At 37.0% G+C, this 22,829-nt stretch overlaps 4 protein-coding genes across 8 annotated transcripts; 2 read left to right on the forward strand and 2 right to left on the reverse strand.

The window, feature by feature from the left end:
- Positions 1-254: 254 nt before the first annotated feature.
- Positions 255-6,680, reverse strand: LOC103939475 (SUMO-activating enzyme subunit 2). The gene is made up of 11 exons (XM_009349568.2): positions 6,535-6,680; positions 6,299-6,388; positions 5,223-5,306; positions 4,924-5,142; positions 3,999-4,100; positions 2,997-3,455; positions 2,606-2,835; positions 1,827-1,920; positions 1,542-1,724; positions 1,337-1,434; positions 255-917 (listed from the first exon to the last, which is right to left on the reverse strand). The coding sequence occupies exons 1-11, from the start codon at positions 6,565-6,567 to the stop codon at positions 575-577; spliced, it is 1,935 nt and encodes a 644-aa protein (XP_009347843.2). The 5' UTR covers positions 6,568-6,680; the 3' UTR covers positions 255-574.
- Positions 6,681-9,004: 2,324 nt separating this feature from the next.
- LOC103939480 lies at positions 9,005-12,273 on the forward strand. 5 transcript variants are annotated; one of them, XM_048576143.1, is made up of 9 exons: positions 9,009-9,264; positions 9,872-10,221; positions 10,650-10,754; positions 10,840-10,944; positions 11,026-11,118; positions 11,205-11,309; positions 11,408-11,500; positions 11,595-11,979; positions 12,131-12,273. In XM_048576143.1, the coding sequence occupies exons 2-8, from the start codon at positions 9,877-9,879 to the stop codon at positions 11,850-11,852; spliced, it is 1,104 nt and encodes a 367-aa protein (XP_048432100.1). In that variant the 5' UTR covers positions 9,009-9,264; positions 9,872-9,876; the 3' UTR covers positions 11,853-11,979; positions 12,131-12,273. The 5 variants fall into 5 exon arrangements, with proteins under 5 accessions (XP_048432101.1, XP_048432100.1, XP_048432099.1 ...); XM_048576144.1 differs by lacking the exon at positions 11,205-11,309 and having other exon boundaries at positions 9,005-9,264; positions 9,816-10,221; XM_048576142.1 differs by lacking the exon at positions 9,009-9,264 and having other exon boundaries at positions 9,849-10,221; positions 10,840-10,923.
- Positions 12,274-12,846: 573 nt separating this feature from the next.
- On the forward strand, positions 12,847-15,319 carry LOC125468061 (protein CHROMATIN REMODELING 35-like). The gene is made up of 2 exons (XM_048576139.1): positions 12,847-14,535; positions 14,678-15,319. The coding sequence occupies exons 1-2, from the start codon at positions 13,256-13,258 to the stop codon at positions 14,679-14,681; spliced, it is 1,284 nt and encodes a 427-aa protein (XP_048432096.1). The 5' UTR covers positions 12,847-13,255; the 3' UTR covers positions 14,682-15,319.
- LOC103939478 (BEL1-like homeodomain protein 7) lies at positions 15,210-20,746 on the reverse strand. Its single transcript, XM_009349570.3, has 5 exons — positions 20,196-20,746; positions 18,428-19,405; positions 16,715-17,094; positions 16,545-16,605; positions 15,210-16,242 (listed from the first exon to the last, which is right to left on the reverse strand). The coding sequence occupies exons 2-5, from the start codon at positions 19,346-19,348 to the stop codon at positions 15,541-15,543; spliced, it is 2,064 nt and encodes a 687-aa protein (XP_009347845.2). The 5' UTR covers positions 19,349-19,405; positions 20,196-20,746; the 3' UTR covers positions 15,210-15,540.
- Positions 20,747-22,829: the final 2,083 nt, after the last annotated feature.

Raw genomic sequence — 22,829 nt, forward strand, 5'->3', positions numbered from 1 at the left:
TATGGACAAGTCATTTACACACTTGTAATGCCAGATCGCCCATTCTAACCAAAGCTTAACAGACTCAGTAACAAACTTAACAAACTCCAAGTATTATCCTTTCAGATACATTTACAATATTAGCCTTAATAAGAGCATAATCACTTCTGGCTAGAAAATTACTTTTTAAGTGATTTTACAAAGAAACACCTTCCATTCTGTTTCCGTATGCTTCACCTAAATATTTTCCAAATCCATGGTGGAAACTAAATTCATGACGGAATGAAAAGGAACTTTGAAACTCACGGTCACTTGTTTAGTTATTTCAGGTACATTTTCTAGGTTATGGTTTTCTCTTCAAGTTACACTGCTAAAATTATGTCTACTAAGTTAGGAAGACGACGACACATTACATTTTCAACCACAAAAAAAAAAAAAAAATTAAATAAATAAAAAAGGGAAGCATGGACCGCTTAATTTGTACCGGCTCGACCTAACAAACAACTGAGCCAACCTCCCAAAAAAGAATGAGTGCTTCTCACTAATGGTACAAAATTAGAACTGAACTCAGGCCTCCACGTTATCCACGGAATAACTATTGCAACTTTATCTTCTTGTCCGTGACCGAATCCCACTTATCAAATATCACAAGCTCATCGTCGTCGTCATCAAGTTCCAATTTCTCGGGATTTCTTGTACTACTGCCAGCAACACTTGATAAATCTGGATTCGCGGATTCAGAAACGTCAGACAGTTTTCTTTTCTTTTCAGGAGTAGTTTCAATATCATCAGTCTTTTCAGGCTCCATAGATGATGATGCATTTGATGAGCTTCCAGCATTTGCAGTAGACTTCTTGTCATCCTGTGCCACTGCAGGAGCTTGAGTCCACCCAGATAGAACCATTCCATCAGGTTCTTTCTCTTCATCAAATTCCTCTCTGCACGAAATTAAACTTGCTAAATTATCACGTCAATTTATATTACATGATATAAAAGAAAAAATAGCATCACCCGACCCCCATAAAAAAGAACGGCAACTAGAATCAGAAAATGCTTCATGCAACCTCAATAGCCTTACTTGGTTAGGTTTGGGGGGTGGGGGGCCAACAAAGGAAGAGGAGATAAATTTCAGGATGGACATTAACTTTCAAATAACATGGCTCCTGTTTGCTTACTATCTTACAAAAAAATTTCGACTTAAACAGCTTAGTGAAGCTTTATTTCTATGAACCATAACAGGAAAAGTAGCTATTCCAAATGCTCATGTCTTGAAGTCATCCATCATGTTGTAAAACCTTAGATCATAAGAAGCAATTTAATGATGCATAGGAGCTTGCAGATCAACTGGATAAAGAACCTGTGTTTAATATTGATCTTGCACGACAGTTCTTGCTGAAAATCCTCAATTGTCAGCATGGTCCCACTGGTAACTGGCGTAGGAAACTCAGACAGCACCTGCAATTTTATGTAAAATATTTTAAAAAAAATCACACATACAAGACACATGTATCAGGTGAACTTACTTTATCAAGTCTTCCCGAAACACAGGAAAGAATTCATACCTTATCAAGGTTTGCTGCATAATTTGCTACCATGTCTTCATCCAAGTCATCACCAACTTCATAAAGAAGGGCTGAACCATGCATAATGAGTGGCAAGCCCATCCCGAGCTTGGCTCTAACAATCTTTTCAACTACATCCCGCAACTTTGTACGGTGAGTATTGATCTCAAGTGAAAGTGGTGTCTGCTTACAATCATATTGCATTAGGGCACATCACAATTCTTATTTAATTGTCAGCTAAAAGATCCCACAAAGATGGAATTTTAGAAGGAGCAATCAGTGTACCTCTGAACAGACATAGCAAGACTTGTTAGGCTCAAATGGATCCACTGGCATGAGCAACATTTTTCTTGCTGGATGTTCTAGACAATATGTCATCCTACATAGCCATTCAGATCAGGGTAGAATCAGACCACACGGAAAAAAAACAAAAAAACAAAAAAACAAAAAAACCAAAAAAACAAAAGCAAAAAAAAAAACAAAAACAGAAAACAGAAAACAAAAAACAAAAAACAAAAAACAAAAAACAAAAACAAAAAAACAAAAAAACAACTTAGTATGGAACAAACCAGTGGCAAAAAGAGTAAAGCCAATTTTGTCACTGATATATTGTTCAGATTTCAATTTCCCTAATTGTTAAACTGGTATGACTTCAATCAAACAAAAGGATATTGAAAATGACTTAAAGGTAGGACACGTCTGATTACCCCTATGTGCAAGCCAACCAGTACAAAAATTCCCGTTTTCTTCCCATCAGAAATGGTCAAGAATCTTTTTCTTATATGTTCATGGCTCTAGCCTACGATGCACATCAATTAATTATAAGTGCATTTCTGCATGTGAGTAATGTATGTGTACCGATGTGTAGCACAAGTGTGTCTGTGTGCAGATACAATCAGTCAATAAAAGATAATAATGAAAACCAAAAGCAGAACATTTTCTCTTCATTTTGAAATACTCAAATTCAGAATAGCAAACTATGTGGAACATTTTTTAGAAGTTAAGGGAAGAGAAACAGAGAACAAACGAAACACTTTTTTTATTACAAAGGCAATTGCACAAACCTATAGTTCTTTGTATCATTTTGCAGCACCTTGATTGCCTCAATGACAATCAACCCAGCAATAATAGCATTCGTTGTCGCAACAGCATGTACAATATTACCAGCAATCCCTTTAGCTTCAAAAAGGCTATGCAACGGGATTCCAAAAGAAGCAGCCCGTATATTTGCAGCAGCAGTAACAAACTCCACAGCTAGCTGATCATCTTTATCAAAAGTGAGATTTCCAATTTCCTGCCACCAGTACCCCAACCCCACAAAGACAATAAAGACAAATGAAAACGCTAAGAAAGTTAAGAGTTCTCAGAACAAAATAAAGTTATGGGTTCAGTCCAGAAATAAGGAAAGTAAATGATCGTGCAATGACTTTCCTTAATACAAGAGTTCAAACTAACCTTCTGCCTTTTCATGAAAAATAGTTTCAAAGCCTCAAGAAAGACTCTGGAATTTTCCATAAGGCTCCATATATCCTGTGGATTCTTCATTCCTAGAGATGCCATGGCAGATACTGAATATACATCATTGGCTGCACCATTCTTTTCCACACTTCCATTCTGTTGACCGAGCTCATTGAGCATGACATCCCTAATATACATAGGCTTTGGTCTATTGCGGTTCTTCCATGTCTCCTCATTAGACAAAGCTTGCTCAATATTATAACCAAATACATGATCATATATTCTCCTTCCATACTGCTCAATGTCTTCATCATTGCTATGTTCAAATACATCTTCAGCCTGTTCTGATGAGCTAGCACCATCACTAGAACGGACATTCAAATCATTTGTCTGATTCTTGTCCCCAAACAACTTTGCAAAAAGAAGTTCCTTTGCCCATACGATACAGTGAACAAACTGCAAATACAGATTATACAGTCAAAGTCTAGACCCACGGAGCAGGGGGTTATCTTAAACAATGATGTATTTATCCTTTTAATGAGTTGGAGGAAAATGATCATCGTCCAATCCAACTAATAGTTTGTTCCAAGCAAAATACCAAACCATATCATCTTAGTTATCTATTGTATAACTGTCAATAACATTTTTATGGCAGAAACGTCATCCAAAAACCAGAAAGCTTATTCTGATTTCATGTAAATAGAATTGTAGCAGCAGCGGTACTAGTAATATGGAAAAAAGAAAACTAAGCTATTAACTATTAACGGTTTCCACAGTTTTTTGGTTCCCCATGGATTCCTTTGTGTTCTATTACTTGTGTTGTTTTCTCTTCCAAATTATTCATTCTCCATGGTAGAATTAGAGAGCTTTAATTCACGGGATACAAGTAAACAACTATCAAGAAAAAATTCTGAATTACTAATACAAGCAACACACAGTTGTTCCGAGATGGCACTAGAGAAAGAAAAAAGAAAAAAAAAAACTATCCATCAACAATACCTTTGATGGAGTACTGGTAATGGTACACACAGGATAAGTTTTAGGAGCAGGTTTTGGTTGACACTCATAGCACTCTGTTCTTCCCTTCACATGTACAGTCACCTGATTTCAAAAATTCAACAAATAAGTAGAAAGGGAAGGAAAGAACTTTCACACAGAACCATCTGCAATGAAGCATTTTGTAAAAAAAATAAAAGAACAATTGAAATAATCAAAATGACGCAGAAGTTTGAATATGTTGGTCATACGAGCTGGGTTATTTCCACCATGTGTTTCTAAAAGAAACTATAAAGTCAAAGTACATGGTACTAGAAATCTCTCTCCAAATCTACATTTAACCACACTAAAAAAGGATAGTTGAAACTATTTAACATTATGCAGGAATCACATAATGGAAGACAGAAATTCATATAGCTGACCTCGTATGATTGGAACAAGGGTAATGATGATAAGATGATGATGATGACGATTAATGCAGCATTTCTATGACACAAACTATCATAGACAAACACATAATGTAGAATATTATAGGATCCTGAGCTCATCTAGTTATCCAATAAAACACATAAAAGCTTAGACAAAGATAAGATAGTTCACTGCATGAACTCAGCTAAAGACATTCCATTTTGAAATCCTTTCTGCAACTGCTATAGGGCATTATCCAGATCAAAAACCACTACATAAGAAGCAAATAAATTATATTTCAAGACCTAAACATCTTTGACATATGAAATTGGCAATTCAATAAACCAGTTACAATTCTACAATGCTCAAGTGATCTCAGATCAACAATATACACACACACACACAACATACAAGGAACCAGAAGCATAATGGGTAGACAAAAATTTATTAGATACAACAAATTGACAGACCAAGTTCAATTAAAAAAAATTGTTTCTTGTCAGACAATTCTAAAGCAAACCTGTCCAAGGAACCCAGTCGTCCCACTTTCAATCAAGGGAACATCAGCTCCCAAGCATAGGCGATTCACATGTCGCCTCGCATCTAAGTTGTCAAGTCCATTCAAAACCACATTAAATTGCTTAAAGAAGTCCACATTGAAGTCAGAATCCTTAACATTTGCATGGTACGAAGTTATGCTTATCTCAGGCCTAAACTTTAAGACAGCTTCCCGAGCAACCTGTTAAAATATGGATGAAAAGACCATACACAGCACACCTATTCAAATTAAAAAGTATATGATATAGTAAATATACTTACTTTGGCTTTGGATTGGCCAACATGTGATTGTCGGAAGAGGAATTGTCTGTTGAGGTTACTCACTTCTATAGTGTCCATGTCGATCTGCAATTTAAGATAACCAACTGCAAAATGAATAATTACCCAAAGAAACAAAGTAAACTGGCTCATTCTTGCATATACACGGAACCGGGAAAAAAATAATGTTTTATTTATATCAATCTGAAGACCATGAATTGAAAATTAATATAGGGATCTATTCAAAGTAGTGGTAAATATATAGTTCATCTGTTTTCTAAAGTAGATATCATATACCACATCAATATTGCTAAAATATATAGTATTGCTATCTTTCCACTTATTAAACTTTCACACAAATGATAGTAGTTCCACCACATAGCATATGAAGCAATAAGAAATGAACAGCAACAAGGTACAAACTAAAGAATTAACCAGATAACACTGAAGAAAAATTAATACTTATGTGTGGGTTGAATCACTTCAGGATTCACCCTGACTAACGCTAGTCAGCTACAATACCTTACCATAAATTTAAAATATTTCACTTGTAACTGAAACGAGCAATCCAAGACAAACCCTAAGGTCCAAGCCTTAAGTAACAAGCCGCCACCAATTTGATTCCTGAAAAACTTAGAATAATTCTCTGCCAATTTGATTAGGCAGAACCTAGATTCTTCTAAGAACATCTTAATCTTATATTACTGCCTCGACAATCAAAAGCAACAAACAGCAACGACGATGATCATGAAAGAAGTACCAATACTGATTCATCATTTCATCGCTTCTCACTCTAAATTGACACATGATTACCTGTACAGAGAAGTCAATTTTTTTAAAGAAAAAAGAAGTAAATTTGGTAATAAAAGAACTCTTTTCAATAAATAAAACCCTAAAACCAACACATAAAGTTCAATCAACAAGCATAAGATGGGGAACACATAATGAAAACCCTAGAACACAAAACCCTAGTAAACCACCATAAAATAAGAAAGTAGCAGAAACCCATCCCTTAAAATTAACAACGAGAGAGAGAGAGAGAGAGAGAGAGAGAGAGAGAGAGAGAGAGAGGGGCGCACAATATGAATATCTTGGAAGCCAGAGAGAGCGAGAGTCTTGAGAAGCTCGCAGCCGATACCACCTGCCCCAACCATGAGCACTTTCGCGCCCTGCAAAAAAAAATCCAGAAATATTTTTCAAAATTAAACCCAATAAAACCCTTAAACCCACTCAGAATTCGAGCAGGGAGAGACTTTCACAGTTGGGGTTAAAGATTTTCAACAGAAATTTTGACAGTTGGGTGTTGCAACAGTACCATAACAGCGGCCAAGTGTTTCCGGGAAGCCATGAGAGTTGCGGAAGAAGAAGTAGAAGCTAGAGAGAGAAAGGGAAGGACCACAACAGTGGATTGGACTTAATATCCGAGCAAGCAAGCAATTTGTGAAAAACCAGAGAGGGAGAGAGAGAGGTCGGTGGGTAGGCTTAAGAGTTTTGATGGGTTTGTGGAGAATCGAACAGGGGACGTGGGGGGGGATCTTGGACTGTTGGGTTGCGGTCGTGAGAGGACGGCTGCTGAGGGCGCCAAAAACACAGCAAAAAAAGTGGAAATTTCACAGCCAAAAAAACCTTCCTTTCTTACTGTTCTGTCGTTTTGTGCGCGAGTCCTCTCTCTTCCTTTCCTCCTTAATTGGGGTTTTTGAGGGTTTTGACTCTTTCTGGCCTACTTTGCTATGTCTTTGGGGTAAATGGTATAAGCATTTTACTTATGCCACAAATATGAGAAGGCAAATCAGTTTATCGGGGAAGACGTTGCTTTGCTTGAGTGTTGTGTGTGCGTTACTCATGATTTGATCACGAGAAATGAGATGACAGTGCAACAAATGTGGAAGAAGATTCATGCACAATTTGTCGAGCAAATTCAAGGCACCTTTTAGACCAAGTAATCTCTATCAAGTAGGTACAAACATTTACATAAAAAGTTAAAATCTTGGCAAGAAGCCCATACAAAGTGGAAGCAAATTTATCGAAGTGACAATAATCTTGCCAACAAGGTAATAAATTAATAATTTAATTAACATGCTACTCTTATAATATATTATGTTATTTCACAGTTTTTTTTTTTTTTAGCAACTACAAGCACAAATGTGGTACAGTCTTTATAACAACAACAAACCATTCACACAACACGAATGTTAGAACGTTATAAAGCGTACTCCAAAATACAAAATTACGTCATATGTTGGATGCCTAGCACCACACATCGGATGCCCTAGGTTGTAGGCTACTGAGAATAATATTATTTTAATATCATATTAGGTTGTAATGCTATGTTTTGTTTTGTATTTGAAATTAACTATGAACTTTTTAAGTTTATTTTTAAAGAACAAACTCATAAAATTCATATTTAATTGTTGGAGTTAAAAATGGAATTAAATTATTGGAGTTAAACTTAAACATGGAATTTTAGTTTTAAAAATTAAAAAAATATATTTCTAAAAATAAAAATTCATAATTTGTACAACATGATAGAATTAAGCATGTAGAGGTTGACACGTTCTTCATTGAGGAAAAGCTAGAAGGGAAAGTAATTGAAGTTCCCCCAATCAGGACCGAGGACCAAGTGGCAAACATACTCACTAAGGCTAGCTCCAGTGAAAAATTCTCTGGATCAAGTTAGGCATGTATGGCATATATGTACCAACTTGAGGGGAGTGTTGACTTTGTATAGATTTCCTTTTATTCCGGAATTCCTATAATCTTAGGTTTCCTAATTTAGGAGATATTGTTTGTAATTATTATTTCCTTATTAAGGTTGTACATAATTTTATATACCTCAGAATGAGAAAAATACACACAACATTCAAAGCATTATCTTCTCTTACTAGGTTTGGAAGGTTAAACGTTTGGGCGTTTAATAGGACTTTCACCAATCACCAACTCAGTTTTGTGAATAATTGTTGATGACTCAAACAATTCCAAAATAATTTTGTGATATTTTTCTCAAGTTCTGGTTATGATCTTTTGCTAGGATTTAGAGCCGTTTTAATCTTTCTTTTTTTCATTTTTTTTTTCTTTGGTTCTTCTTCTTCTTCCAATGCTTTGACATATGACTAGCACTCAAAGAAACTTTTGCAATGAACAACAAAGTGAAATCTTTCATGAATCGTTCACATGTATTTGTGACCATATAAATTATCCGATTGCATCATTTCCTTCGACTATTTTCCTATTTCAATTCTATAACGTCATAGATAAAAGTCTAAACATTGGCGTCAAATATTTAAAGCGTAAATAAGCACATGGTGCAAAATACGTCTAAAAATATTTAGTTGTTTATGTCCCAGAATTCAAGAAATTGAATTAACTCAATTTCATTTCTAAAATAAACATTTAACTCTTAGATTTTGATTTTTATATTTTTAAACAAAATCTAGCAGTTAAAAAATAATACTATGTTTGGATGAAGAAAATAAACTTGAAAATTTGACAAAAACCAGAACTTATAAATCGACTCGTACAATTCTCTTGCTTGGATTCATAAACATAGAAATTTAGAGAGGAAAAAAAAAACTTGGAATTTTGGATCTTTAATTCTCAAGTTTAAATTTCGTGTAAATATGTGTCATTTCTAAAATTCTAGGAGTGAGAGTTTAAAACTAACAAATTTCGTATTAAAAGTCCATTGCTTTCTAGGTTAGTCAAATAAGAAAATTCATAAATTCTAGAAAATAAATTCCATCATTTCAATTTCTTTCATTTTAAAACTCCTTAGTAATGTTAAATTTATTCGTCCAACACATAGTGTAATCAGGATATTTCGGAGCAACCAAGAAAGTCCAGGAGAGAAAAGTAATCAGAGTAGAGCCTGTGTACCTTGGTGTGTACTGTACGGTACCTATTCCCATTCCCATTCCCATTTGCTCACTTTCCCTAACACAAAGTCAGATTTTGATTACAACCCATTCCTACATACGTTCAATGCATGCTAGATTTTGATCACAGCAACCATCTGCTGTGCTTTTGTTTCCCAGAAGAAGTCTCGGAGGTAAAGTTTCAGCCCTTTTACTTTCCTTTTCTTTCAGTGTTTTCCCTTTAGCATTTTGCATTTAGTGCTTGCTCTCTTTCCTTAAAAATAGAAAAAAATTGTGACCCAGCTACTGTTTTTAAGCGTGTTTCTACCACCAAGGTCTTTTTTTTTTTTTTGTTGGGTTTTCAAAGAGAAATCTTTCTTTAGTAATGGATTAATTTTGATATTTTTTTATTTATTATATATTTGTCTGAAATTTGTAACATTTAGAGCTAGTTGAAGATGCATGGTAGCTTTCTGCAAGTTCCAGATTCTGGGTTGTACCAAAATTGGCTCCAAATGGATGGGTTTTTGAAATTTGAATTTGTCTCTTTTGTTAATATTCTGTGTTTGCCCATAAAAAATTGCATCTATGGAATGTTGGTTTTACTACATTGCATGTGTAATTTCATTTGGGTGTCTACCAATTTTATTTGGGCAAATTTGTCTGTAGTTTATCACATTGTATGTGCTTGGTACCATCCAGCTGCTTTTACATGTTTGAATAACACTGGAAGTTATGTTAGTAGTATATGATCGAGTTGATTGTCTGGAGGAGTGATGATATCACAAGGTTGTTTTGCAGCCTCTATGGATCATCATCAAATTTTCATTGATATAGAGGATGACATTCCAAAAAACAGTACAGTAGTAGCACTGCCTGTTAGTGCCCTTAGTTCGGATGACGAAGACGAGGGAAATAGGAAAAAGCCACTTCATTTGTATCAGAAGGATGTGCTGGAGCTGGAGCCTCCTCCCCACGGTCATCAACAGGTCATGGATATGGATGATGAAAATCGTAACAATGCTACAGAAACAGCGCCGCCTGTTGTTGTCCTGGGTTCTGATGATGAAGATGAAGGAAGTAAGAGGCTAGTTCAACACCAGAAGGTTGTACTGGAGCCTGTTGGAAGATTTCTGAAGAAGAACTTGCCGGTATGTTCTTCCCCTGCATTTGAAAAACTAGAGTAGCTTGCCTAAAATTATAATGATTGACTGGTACGAGTAGCACAATTGGTTTCATTACCGTTGGTCTGATGAGTGCTAATTTAGAATGTGACACATTGTTGGATTATTACTAAAGTGAAAAGAATTTAGTAGCATAAGTCAAAACCTACCAACTCAAGAGACACCAAGTTTGGCTTGCATTTGAACTACGTACTATATCAAATTAGAAAGATCATCTAACTTGCCAAAGTATTTGGAGCAAGTGTCTATCTTACCCAATAATTGAAACTTAATTTTGTCCATGTACTACATGTTTTCATTTGAAGTTTTACATTCTCCACTCATTGTTCAAAAATATGTTCCGTATTATCCTATATGCGTGTATTGATTGGCATGGCCATCATATTCTGTTTCAGGAGTCTGTAACGGGCAAAGATCAGAGTAATGAGTTTGAAACTCTGCTTGGAGAATTCGACATTTGGATAGATAAAGATGTAGATGTTGGTGCAGCAGACGATAGGGTGATTGGTGTTTAGAACTCATTATTCAAATTGTTTTCTTTTTGAAGTGCATATTGGTTTTCATGGCCATCATCTTCTGTTTCAGGATTGTTTAGAGAGCACAGACCAGAGTGAAGAGTTGGAAACTCAACTTGGAAAGAACTGTCTTGGGATGGATAAAGATGCAAATGTTGGTACAGCAAACAATGCGGTGATTGGTCTAGAACCCATTATTCAGATTGTTTTCCTTGTTATCCATTTTGGTTCTAATGGTCATCATATTCTTTTTCAGGATTGTTTAGAGAGAGAAGAGTTGAAAACTCCACCTGGAAAAGTTGATATTTGGACAGATAAAGATGTATATATTGGTTTAGAAGACAATATGGTGATTGACCAATTTCATTTTTCAAATCATTTTCATTGTTATCATGTATCCATATTGACCGGCATGATCGTCATATTCTGTTTCAGGATTGTTCAGAGAGTAAAGATGAGAGAGAAAAGGTGAAAACTCCACCTGGAAAAATGGATATTTGGATAGATAAAGATGTATACATTGGGTCAGAAGACAATATGGTGATTGACCTGCAACTCATTTTTCAAATCATTTTCACTGTTATCGTGTGTATGCTTATGACTGGCAATGGCATGATGAATATATTTTACTGGCTCAGGATTGTGAAGAGAGCATAGGTCAGACAGAAGATTTGGGAACACTGCCTGGACAAATTGAGATTGGTATAACCGAAGATGTAGTAGAAAATATGGTGATTGGTCTACAACTTATTGTACCATTTCCTAGTTATCCTAATATGCATATGGATTGGCTTGTTGATCATATTTTAATTTTACTGGTTTCAGAAGTATGTGGCGAGCACTCAGACAGAAAAGTTGGAAACTCTGCCTGGCGAAATTGATACTGGGATAGACAAAGATATAAATGCTGGTGTAGCATTCCATATGGTGATTGGAAACGGGAACCAAAGAGCATGTGAGAAAGAGGAGTGGAATGGTCAAATTAATTACAGAGAGACTAGGGAAAATATGGAGTGGATAGCTACAAGAACAGAGGTAGGAGTTCTGGCTGATAACATGGATGCTGGGACAGACAAATTGTGATAAGGTGGTTGGGGAAGATAATCACAACACTTTCCAGTTTAAAGAACAATATCAGAAAAACGATATAGAGGAAGATGATCTAGCAGACATATGGAACGAAATGACAATGGCAATAGAATGTTCCAAGGTATCCGCATTCGATAGCTTTGAGCATACAAAAAAATTTGTCATTGATTTTGCACCAAACTTTCCATCCTTGTAGTCTCTGGTTTTTTTTTCCAAATTATATTAAATATGTGTTGCCTGATTCTTCTAGGATTTTGCTGTTGATCCTTCAGCTGATGAAACATCAGGTGAATGTGGGGAAGAATGTGATCACATTTGCATCCTGAAGGGTGATCTTGGGTTAGTTTGCCGTATCTGTGGAGTTGTCCAACAAGGAATTGAAACCACGTTTGAGTTCCAATATAGCAAGGTACTCGTGCTTTTTTCTTGTTTTCTGCAAGTTATTCCATTAGATAAGGTTTAATATGATGGGGTGGTGCTATTGACACACCCATTTTTACCTCTCACACTCCCCTCTCAATTTCCAGCCATCAAATCGAATCATTTAAAGATCAATGGATAAAAATTAACAAGGGTGTGTGGGAGGTAAAAAGTGGTGTCTGAATAGCACTACCCTATTTCATCTCAAAAAAAAATATAAAAAAAAATAAAATAGCACTACCGTATGAATGAACTAGTGAACTGGTGAACTAGTCATGGGAGGTCATTATAATAGTTCCTGAAATTAGATGCTGGATATATTTGGAAAAACTCCGGAGTCTTGAGTAGGGAGAAATAAGCCGTTCTACCTGTTAGCTGGGAAGGTATATGTACTCTGTACTAGACTATTTTATGCAGCTATTTGTTTAACATGAGTTTAATCATTAAAATATCCTTCATCCTTGTTTCTCTATTAACAGGCCAAAAGGACTAGACGAAGTTACATGTGTGAGTCGCAGAATGCTAACTATACCGAGTCAGCTCAGAATTTCTCAGTTGGAATTAAATCTACTAGGGACAATTTAACGGCAACGGAAATCTCTGCTCATCCAAGGCACCGAAATAAAATGAAACCACATCAAGTGGAGGGCTTTAACTTTCTCACTAGCAACTTGCTGGCCGATAATCCAGGGGGTTGCATTTTGGCTCATGCCCCTGGTTCTGGAAAGACGTTGATTATAAGTTTTGTTCAGAGTTTCCTGGTTTGATTTCCCCATGCTAGACCATTGATCGTCCTACCTAAAGGCATTTTGTCTACATGGAAGCAAGAGTTCCAGAAATGGCAAGTGGAGGACATTCCGTTGCATGATCTATACACTTCAAAAGCAGAGAACCGGTCTCAGCAGCTGGTTATTTTAAAGAAGTGGGTAGAGCTGAAGAGCATCCTTTTTCTTGGGTATCAACAGTTCTCCACCATAATGTGTGACAATGGGACCAGTAAAGCATCAGTTGATTGTCGAGAAATGCTGTTGAAGGTCCCTAGCATTCTGATTTTAGATGAAGGCCACACTCCAAGGAATGACGATACCAATTTGCTGCAGTCCCTTGCAAGAGTCCAAACACGTCTAAAAGTAGTCCTCTCAGGAACCCTTTATCAGAATCATGTGAAAGAAGTTTTCAATATTTTAAATCTTGTTCGTCCGAAGTTTCTGAAATTGGATACTTCCCGGGATGTGGCTAAGCGTATCATGAGCAGAGTACAAATATCAGGTGCGAGGAAACAATTAAAAACTGGTACAAATTCAGCTCTATTTGACTTGATAGAATACACTCTCCAGAAAGATGAAGACTATAAAAGGAAAGAGGCTGTCATACAAGATCTTCGAGAGATGACCAGGAAGGTCCTGCATTACTACAAAGGAGATTCTCTGGACGAACTCCCCGGTCTTGTTGATTTCACCATACTACTCAACCTTAGTTCAAGACAGGAGCTTGAAGTGAAAAAAATGAAGAAACTGGATTACTTCAAGAAAGCTTCTGTGGGTAGCCTTGTTTATATGCATCCAGAGTTGAAATCTCTTACAGAGAAATATTCATTGACTGGTGAAAAAGGCTGTGAAATTGGTAATGACAAGATGGATACAATTGTAGAAAAAATAAATGTGAAAGATGGAGTTAAAGCTAATTTCTTTCTTAGTTTACTACGCATGTGTGAATCAAGTCATGAGAAGCTGCTGGTGTTCAGCCAGTATATCCTGCCGCTGAAATTTATGGAGAGATTAGCAGTGAAGCTAAAGGGGTGGAGTCTAAACAAGGAAATTTTTGTGGTTACCGGCGATTCAAATTCAACACATAGGGAACAGTCTGTAGGAAGCTTTAACAATTCAGCCGATGCGAAAGTCTTCTTTGGCTCTATTAGAGCCTGTGGAGAAGGAATCTCTCTTGTGGGGGCTTCTCGCATCCTAATTGTTGATGTTCCATTGAACCCTTCAGTAACTCGCCAGGCAATAGGCCGGACATTTCGACCAGGACAAATGAAGAAAGTATACGTCTATAGATTGGTTGCTGCTGATTCGCCCGAAGAGGAAGGTCACTTAATCTGCTGCAGGAAGGAATTGATTTCGAAGAGGTGGTTCGAGTGGAACGAGAGCTGTGGACATCAAGACTTTGATTTGAAGACTGTTGACGTGCATGAATGTGGTGATATGTTCTTGGAAAGTCGATTGTTGCAGGAAGATGTAAAGGTTCTACAGAAAAGGTAATGTGCAGCTCTTCTGAATTTCGAATAGTCTTCAAGATCCTCTGTTCCGATGATCTGATAAATCGCTTGATGAACACTCCTGCTTTTTTAATTTAGTTTTCAGCAAGCTATAAATTTGACTTTTAACTTTTCTTCTCAGGTAAACCATCCAGAGAGGCTAAGCCTTTGGGGGAATGTAGATAACCGAACACATTATGTCATAACTACGAAGGCTTCATACTCATCGTTTAAGGCTTTGGTCAAGGATACCGTAGGCTCTGTAGGCAAGTCCATTTTAAACAATGCAGATGGTAGGTAAGAAACTGCTGTGCTCGGCTTCTCTTTCTTCTGTATATGAATCTGCAGACTGCAAAATTGAAACAACTGCAAGTGGACTTGGATACTTTTAGGCTTTTAGCTGATTCAGATGCTCGTTAGCGTTAGGTCTTGTTAGCGGAAGTGTTGCTGAATGTTCACCCAAAAGCAGGAAAATTTGTCAAGAATTTAATAGTCTTATGAAAGGTTTAGAAAGTTTTGTTGTCAAGTGTTTTCAAGAATCAAGTCCTGAAAACAGGAGGTCGGATTCTTGCATATCAACGGCAACATATCCCCGGTGACACCCAAGTCTTTCTTCCGAGGGAAGGGAACGAAACCCCTCTTCTCGCCTCTAATTAAATTTTGACTTGGCAACATTGAAATAATATTCTATTTTGTTCAACACCATTAACAGAGTTTGGCACTGATTGTACATTTTCCCCTTCCAACATACTAAACAAAAGAATAAGTATCTGATTTTTACAAATATGTAGACCTTCACTCAATTTCTTCATATATTACAACTGTACTAGTAGTATGTTTCCAGTGTCCGGAGGAGAGCGATGTTTCTTTTCGCCATTTGCAACGCAAAGTCGAATGTTCCTGAACAAGCGGTCGAAGGCCTCTCCCTGTCTGATTCCTTCTCCCCCCACGCCAAAAATAGTTTGGAAGTAACCAATGTGGATATGCAATGAAGCATCTTTCACACTACGAAATCCGTAATAGATGGGAGGAGCTAAATCTGTGTTGCTGCTGGTTCCCAGAATCAAGGCATTCAAAATCTGCTGTCTCAGATCCTACAGAAGAAGCTGCAGGGTTGTATAAATCGTCCCCTCTCACGGCAACAAAACCGTGATGAGTCCCACGAGAGATGGGTAGGCTACCGCCACCGTCACAATGCTGCAATCCCAATGTCAGAGACACCCCGCTTCCACTTCCAAATCTCCCCAGCTCCGGCATCTGGTACGCAGCAGCTGCTGCCATATACCTCTCATTGTTCCTATCAGTCTGAACATTTGCATCAGAAAAGATACCACAGTCTTCCATACCAGGCCTTTGCCCCTCTCTAAGCTTCACGAGCCCGTACTCAGCTTCAGCTTCGTGACGAGTCACATTCTGGAAACTGGCAGCCCCCGCGGATCCAGCCATTTCCACGTCATGGAAATGGTTGGATTTGGAGTCCATAAATTGTCCAGTGCTGCATCTCTCAGTGCCTGTCGAACTTGCACTAGGTTGCATATCTTGTACTCCGTCTTCCATGCTCCTCGTGTTGTCACCTTCTTTTGTTTGAGGTGCGTTCTCAGATGAAGAGTTGGAATCCATCTCGGCATCACCAGCCTCTTCTTTGTACATCTCCTCAACCATGGGCTTCCAGAGACGCACTCGTGCATTTATAAACCAGTTTGAGACCTGTGCCGCAGAAAAAGAGTACATGAATTTTCAGATATCGAGTTATTTCAAATTAAACTGTAAACATTGTACTCAATGATCGATTTTCGTTATAAATGTGATTGTTTGTTTATGCAGCATTCTTGTTGCTGCAAGAACCTGCAGAATGAAACAATTGTCCATATCCTAATTCAGTAGAATTTAGCGAGGATCAAAATGGTATACGTATTAGAGTCGAAAAATAATAGATCTTACTCTCTGTTATGTATGTATGTGGTACCTAAGGAAAAATGCTATGTAAAACACGATCACTTCGTCATTACCTGACTTCTAGTCAAGCCTGTCTGCCTTGCTAGCAGGATCTTATCAGAATCCTTGGGATAGCTGGAAAATATCGATATTAACATTAAATTACGTCAGGAACTCTGATATATTTCGATCAATTAAGCTTTCTGGAAAATAAATTGAGAAAAGAGTTGAAGTCAGGATTTACGGATGAAGGAAATGCTCAAATAGCCATGCCCGCAGAATTGAGACAGAGCTTTCCGGCAAACCTCTTTGTGGTCTCCATGGATGTTGTTGCATCATGCCAAGCTGCTGAAGGGCCCTCTGCTGCCTGAGATGCTGGTCCACATAACGGAGGCGAGATATTCCAACTCCTTTCATGCTTCCTGAGGCACCTTGCTCCCCAAGGCTTTTACGGGTTGCTTGTATCTGGCCTGTGATTGCATCACGTAAGCACCGAAAGTGGCGTGAAATAGTCTGCAAGGCTACTGCTGTGTACGGTTTAGCTGACCCACCTCCCGCTATCACATCAAATGATGATACAACAATCTGCATCTGATGATAATACTGCTTGTACCGTCTGTCAACCTGTGATTGTGGTATAAACACCATTACACCTCATGGGACAAATAGGAGCTCCAATCTACCAGACAAAGGCTTACGAGAAACAACCAACCACAACCACAAACTTCCTAAAACATCCTCAAAGAAAAAATGATCTATAAATGTTTTACATAACCATTAGCTGCTGCTGATGTAAACCGCATAAATTAACAGACACGAACACTAGAAATATTATCATGAGCAACTCAGGGACCATGGAAATTTTGGCCCCAAATAATGGCATTGTCCTCCTCCTGCAACAACAGTTAACAATGGTACCTTCGGTCAATCCTGCATCTTAGACTGTTTCTGATTCTTAGCAGAACAGGGTACTTCCGTCAACTGTCAACATAGAAGGATTTGATGTTCCATCATGGTCCGTAAACATACGGCGGAATCAATAGACATATTGACAAGCAAATCATGGGAAGAATTACCCCAATATTTTCACATAAGGGTGCTATGCTTCATTCCATTGCATCCCGTTCAATTTAGACACATAGGAAACCTTAGAATAGTCGGAGATAATTCCGTTGGGAAAAGGATTAAAAGTCCCAACTTTTTCACATGTCAGTCAAACACAATGCAAGGCTAGAGGTGCTTCAACTGGTAAGATGGAGGATCAATTAATTCCCAGTGAAAACATCACTTAGACATGAAAGGTTATACTCAGAAATCAGAACTCTTTGAAACTTTTGAAACTTCATCTTCATTTAAGTATGTCTGAATCGAAGAACAAAACTGAAATGGAATCGTTACCAGATGTTGGTTTATCCATCAATGCATCACTGTAAGACTACATCATTAATCAGTTATTTTCAGTTGGAACAATCAGATATTGACAGAAGCTCAACATCAAAATCATTAGCAATTTGTTTGGTTTTGCTTGAGTAGACTGCTAGTGCATATCTTGTTCCTTTCGTATTTTGTATTTTTCAAAATTAAGGAAACATATCATTGATCCTTTCGGTCATTATCGTGAAACCAGTAACTATGAGCCTAAGAGAACAGAACAATATCATGAACATAAAAGCATACCGATCACTGGTAATAAACATGCTACATAATATCACCTGCCTAATCATGCACACACATCACACACATGAAAAATGATAAAGGCAGGTGACGTAGCCATCTAAACTGCAAACAAAGCAATCATCACAGCATAGAAAGAATGAAGACGAAAGGATACTGCCAATCCAATTTGCAACTAAAATTGATTTTAAGCTCTTAACATTATGACCAACTGATGAGACAAGCAAGATTGATCATATAATTAACTCATAGAGAGACATAAAACTATATGCATTGCTCGTACCTCATCTAGCATTGACAGCAGCTTCGTCAACTTGCTTTGCAACTCTTGTTTCTCGGCATGTGAAAGCTCACATGGTGAGTTACTGGCCGACTCTTGAGGGTTTGAAGATACTCCACTCTCCAAATCATTCTTTGATCCATCATCTCCCTCCTTGAAACTCTTCTGATGATCGTGTGTGCTTTGGTTCTTCTCTCTATCATGTTGCTTAAGTGCTTTCTGGACATTGACGACTTCATCAAGCAGTTGTTGTGCTGCTTTGAGGTATTTGTTATGCGGAATGGTTCTTGCAATACTTGACATCCCATATGGAGACAAATCCCCTTTACTTGAATCTGGATTGCCTCCCGGAAAACCAGATGGCAAATATTCAACATTTCTTGGCTGCTCATCTCTAAAAGAGCCATTCCTGCCGTCACCCTCACTGGAAACGGATGGGTTAGGACTTAAGAATGAAGCAAAACCCATATTGGGATTCCGGTATGAGATAGAAGGCATTTGCATTCCTGATGGGATTTGTGTACTGAGGCTGAGGGACAACCCCTGACCTTGCAAGTTCTGTCCACCATGAAGAATACCTGAAGAACTACCCATGGGGTGCGTAACTAGCATCTCATTTCTACCCTCCCTCCATGGACTGAATCCCTGCTCTCCAATACGCGTTCCACCAAGATGCGATAGGACATCGTGCTGCTGCTGGTTGGAATCTGAACCCTCCACTGAGGAGATTACTTCAATGCAGTTGTTTTGCTGCTGAGAACTCCCAGCCACTGCATCTGAGTATGACCCAGAGTTCATATACATCATCATGTTACCAGTAAGAAGAGGTGCTTCTGGATAAGAACTAGGCAAAGGTGGTTCCCTTAAATAGAGCATTGGTGTAGCATCTTTTTGATTATTCGAACCAGCATAGTAAGCTGACATAGCTCTCTCAACCCCTGAACCGGTTATATGAGCCCAACTACACACTCATCCCGAAGACTGAAAAAGGAGTAGTACTTCCATCAAAACCGTACCATATTCGAAAAACTAACAAGTAAGTTTGCAGGAAGTTCAGGAATTAAATAGTGAGTATATTATTACTCACTCACACCAGTATAAGCCAATGCATTAAAGCAAACTACTAAGAACAAGTAGAGAAAAAATTTCTACTTGGAATTCCAGGCAATCCTCATTCCTCACAGAAGAAAATCAAACCAAAACAAAATTTACTACCAACATACAGAAGCCATTATTAAGGCCCAGCAAACAGGTAGAATTAAGCATCCAAACACCAATCTTTGTATACAAGAACTGAACTTAACATACGTGATGCCGACATATGCACTTTTTAGGTTCCTGGCATTCAAAGGATTTATACAACTTTTTCAGTTTGAAAGCTTCCAATTACTTGATGATTGTAAATTACATAGAACCTCTTAAAAAGAATGAACATATCTCTCTCTCTCACTCTATATATATATATATATATATATATATATTATAGATACATGCAAACAGAATCAGAATTCAGAAATCAATCCAACAGAAGGAAAAATTAAACATATAAGAACAATATCTTTAGATAAATTGATGATAAGAACAATAAAAATAAATCTACTAACTCTGTGTACTTCCAAAAAAGCAATTAATGGATCATCATTTTAACAAACAGAAAGAAAGAGAGAACAACGGAACCGGAGACAAGGAGAAATTCATGAGTGAGACAGACAGAGAGCAGCTAAAAGATAATTAAAGTAAAAAAAATAAAAATGGAAGAGAAAAAAAATACCTGCAAACCCTTAAGAGTTGTGGGTTGTGTGGGGAACAGAAAAGTCTTAGAGAACATCACCCGATCGTCTCAGAACCAAACTTTCCGATCCCAACAACAACAAGTATATTTATTTAACAACACAAAAAAAGACAGAAAAAAGAACTTTAGTGTGTTGGAAAATAATTGAGAGATATGAATTTCACTTTATTTTATTTTTTTGCTTTTTTGCAATCATACATATTCTCCATCCATCACTGAATCAAATTCAAACCCCACGTCAGACTCACACTCACAGAGAGAAACAAGTTTTTTCAGTTTCTACTGCTACCCAAGAAAAATGATGACTTTTCTTTCTATTTCCAGAAATGGGGTTTGGGGGGTTGTTTAAGGCTTTGGTGGGCAACTCTGCTTTTCTAATAAGTGCTTTTGCTTGAAACCCAGTTGGGAAAAGTCATTGGCTTTACTACTTGCTTCTTCTTGAATTCAACAATTGAATTCAAGGGCTAATGGCATTTGCTTAATTGGTTTGGAGGGTGAAGATCAAGTGTCTGGTTAAGGAGCTCAATCTCTAACCACCAGTTGGTGAACCTAAAAACCTCTCTTAAACCCTCCCCATATCCTCCTCTCCCACCATCTAATCTCTCTCTCTCTCTCTCTCTCTAAACAGAACAAATGATATTTCTAACTTGAACCTCTTTGGCTGTCTCTCTCATCCCTCTGAGCATGGAAGGTCTGGGTTTGCTGCAATATCCACCATATAATCATATTCTATTCTTTTCCTCTTTATTTTTTGTATTTCTATATTTTGTCCTAACCTTCTATTCTATATTTTTGCTATTTTTTATTTTATTTTTCCTTATTAAATGCATGAGGTGCACCAGTAAGCATTAGGTGCCCATATCACTGTATTTGTCGCTTTCTGCCAACTAATGTGCGATTTTTGCACTGGTGGTCCTGCCATCCTTATGTATTTATAGTTGTTTCCCATATTGTTGTGGTATTGCACATTTGTCACAATCCTCATATTCTCTTTTTGCATAATTTTAGCTATTATTTTGTTCAAGCGGTGGGGTTGAAATTTTATTTCTTTTCAAAGATCTCCAGACCAGTGCATATGTATATAAATATCAAAGGACAAATGTCAGATTTACTGATCAAATTTGCATAAACTATTTTGAGATAAAAATTAAGAAATCGATAAAGATGTATTTACACTACAAAGAAAAAATAAATTGGTATAAAACTCGTTATTCACAAAATTAGTATGGAATTCGATTATTGGGTGGGAAGGATTTTAACTCAAATATGAGTAAGATTACCGTCTTTCCTTCTAATTCAAAAAGACAATAAATCTAATAATTTGATCAAAAAAGACCACAACTTTACTCTAGCCGCTAGAGAGAAAAATAGGGTCGGGCCTTAGAGTCAGTGGCAATTCTATCTTTCCCCTCTCTTCCCTTTCCAATTTGTCCCATCTTCTAACTATCTTCATTTCTTGGTTGTGGTCTCCCTTTCGTTTTTGCGACAAGAGTCTTTGTGGTTTGCTCGCTCTCTAGCTTTGTCGAGGAGAGACTTTATAGTGGCTATGGTTTACTACTCAAACTTGAATCTTTGGTCAGCAGGTGGTTGTTTTGCACACATGTCAAAAGACTATAAGGAGGAAGCTTCGCATTTTTTTTTATTTTTTAAGTTTACTCGTAGTAGTGCATCTTTGTTGACGATTGCAAGATCATCCGACAGTGATGCATTCTTTCCTTGTGGTGCATTTGTTGTAGTTCTACAATTTGCAAAGTTTAATCCTCGTTGGTGTTATCTTTTATGTTTGTTTGATGTGTATCTTCCGTGACTAGGATTGAATTGTATTCCTGATGAGTTTGTAATTGAGAAATTTTATGTTTCTTTTAATTGGCATGTTTGACCTATTTGTAGCATATGACATATTTGTCCTTATGTACGATAAAGGCTAAATTTCTTGAATGGCCAGATAATAACTAAAAGTAAATTGCATGTTGCAAAAAAGCATCTACATAATTGTCACCCAAAAAGTAAAAAAAAAAATTAGGGCACAAACATTTGATATAATAATGATGGGGATATGATGCATTGGAGCTTGTATTGTACATATGCAAGATGACACTTGCCTAACCCACTCACAAATGTGACACTACTTATTTGTATTCCCCCACCTTTTGCTTTCTTTTTTTGATGTTTTAGATGGTAACAATGAAAAAGGCATCTCTTTTCTCCTTTATTAGGAGGAGGGAGTCAAATGACTGGACTTTTGAGATCATTGGAATTAAAAGTACAAACTTTTGAAAACTAAGTGGGACTACTTACTTGATGTCGTGTAACCAAACAAAATAAAGGTAGAAAACAAGATTAACGTGGATAAATAAGATGCACTTATGTTCTTTTTTTTTTTTTTTTTTTGGGTTTGCCAATAATTACTTATGTTTTTACTAGTTGAAAAAAAATTATTCTAGTACTCAATGTAATTCAACTGTTTTTTTAAGATGAATTGTCAATTTAGTCCTTGAATTATCACTTGACTGAAGATTAGGTTCCTAAACTATTTTTTTTCTAAAAAAAAAAAAACCGGTCCTTGAATTATGAAAATCTGCCAATTACATCCCTAATATTACATTCGAATCT

This window comes from the organism of the source record quoted next, unplaced genomic scaffold (assembly GCF_019419815.1).
Source record: "Pyrus x bretschneideri cultivar Hongxiangsu unplaced genomic scaffold, Pyrus_bretschneideri_v1 Contig85, whole genome shotgun sequence".
NCBI lineage: Eukaryota > Viridiplantae > Streptophyta > Magnoliopsida > Rosales > Rosaceae > Pyrus > Pyrus x bretschneideri.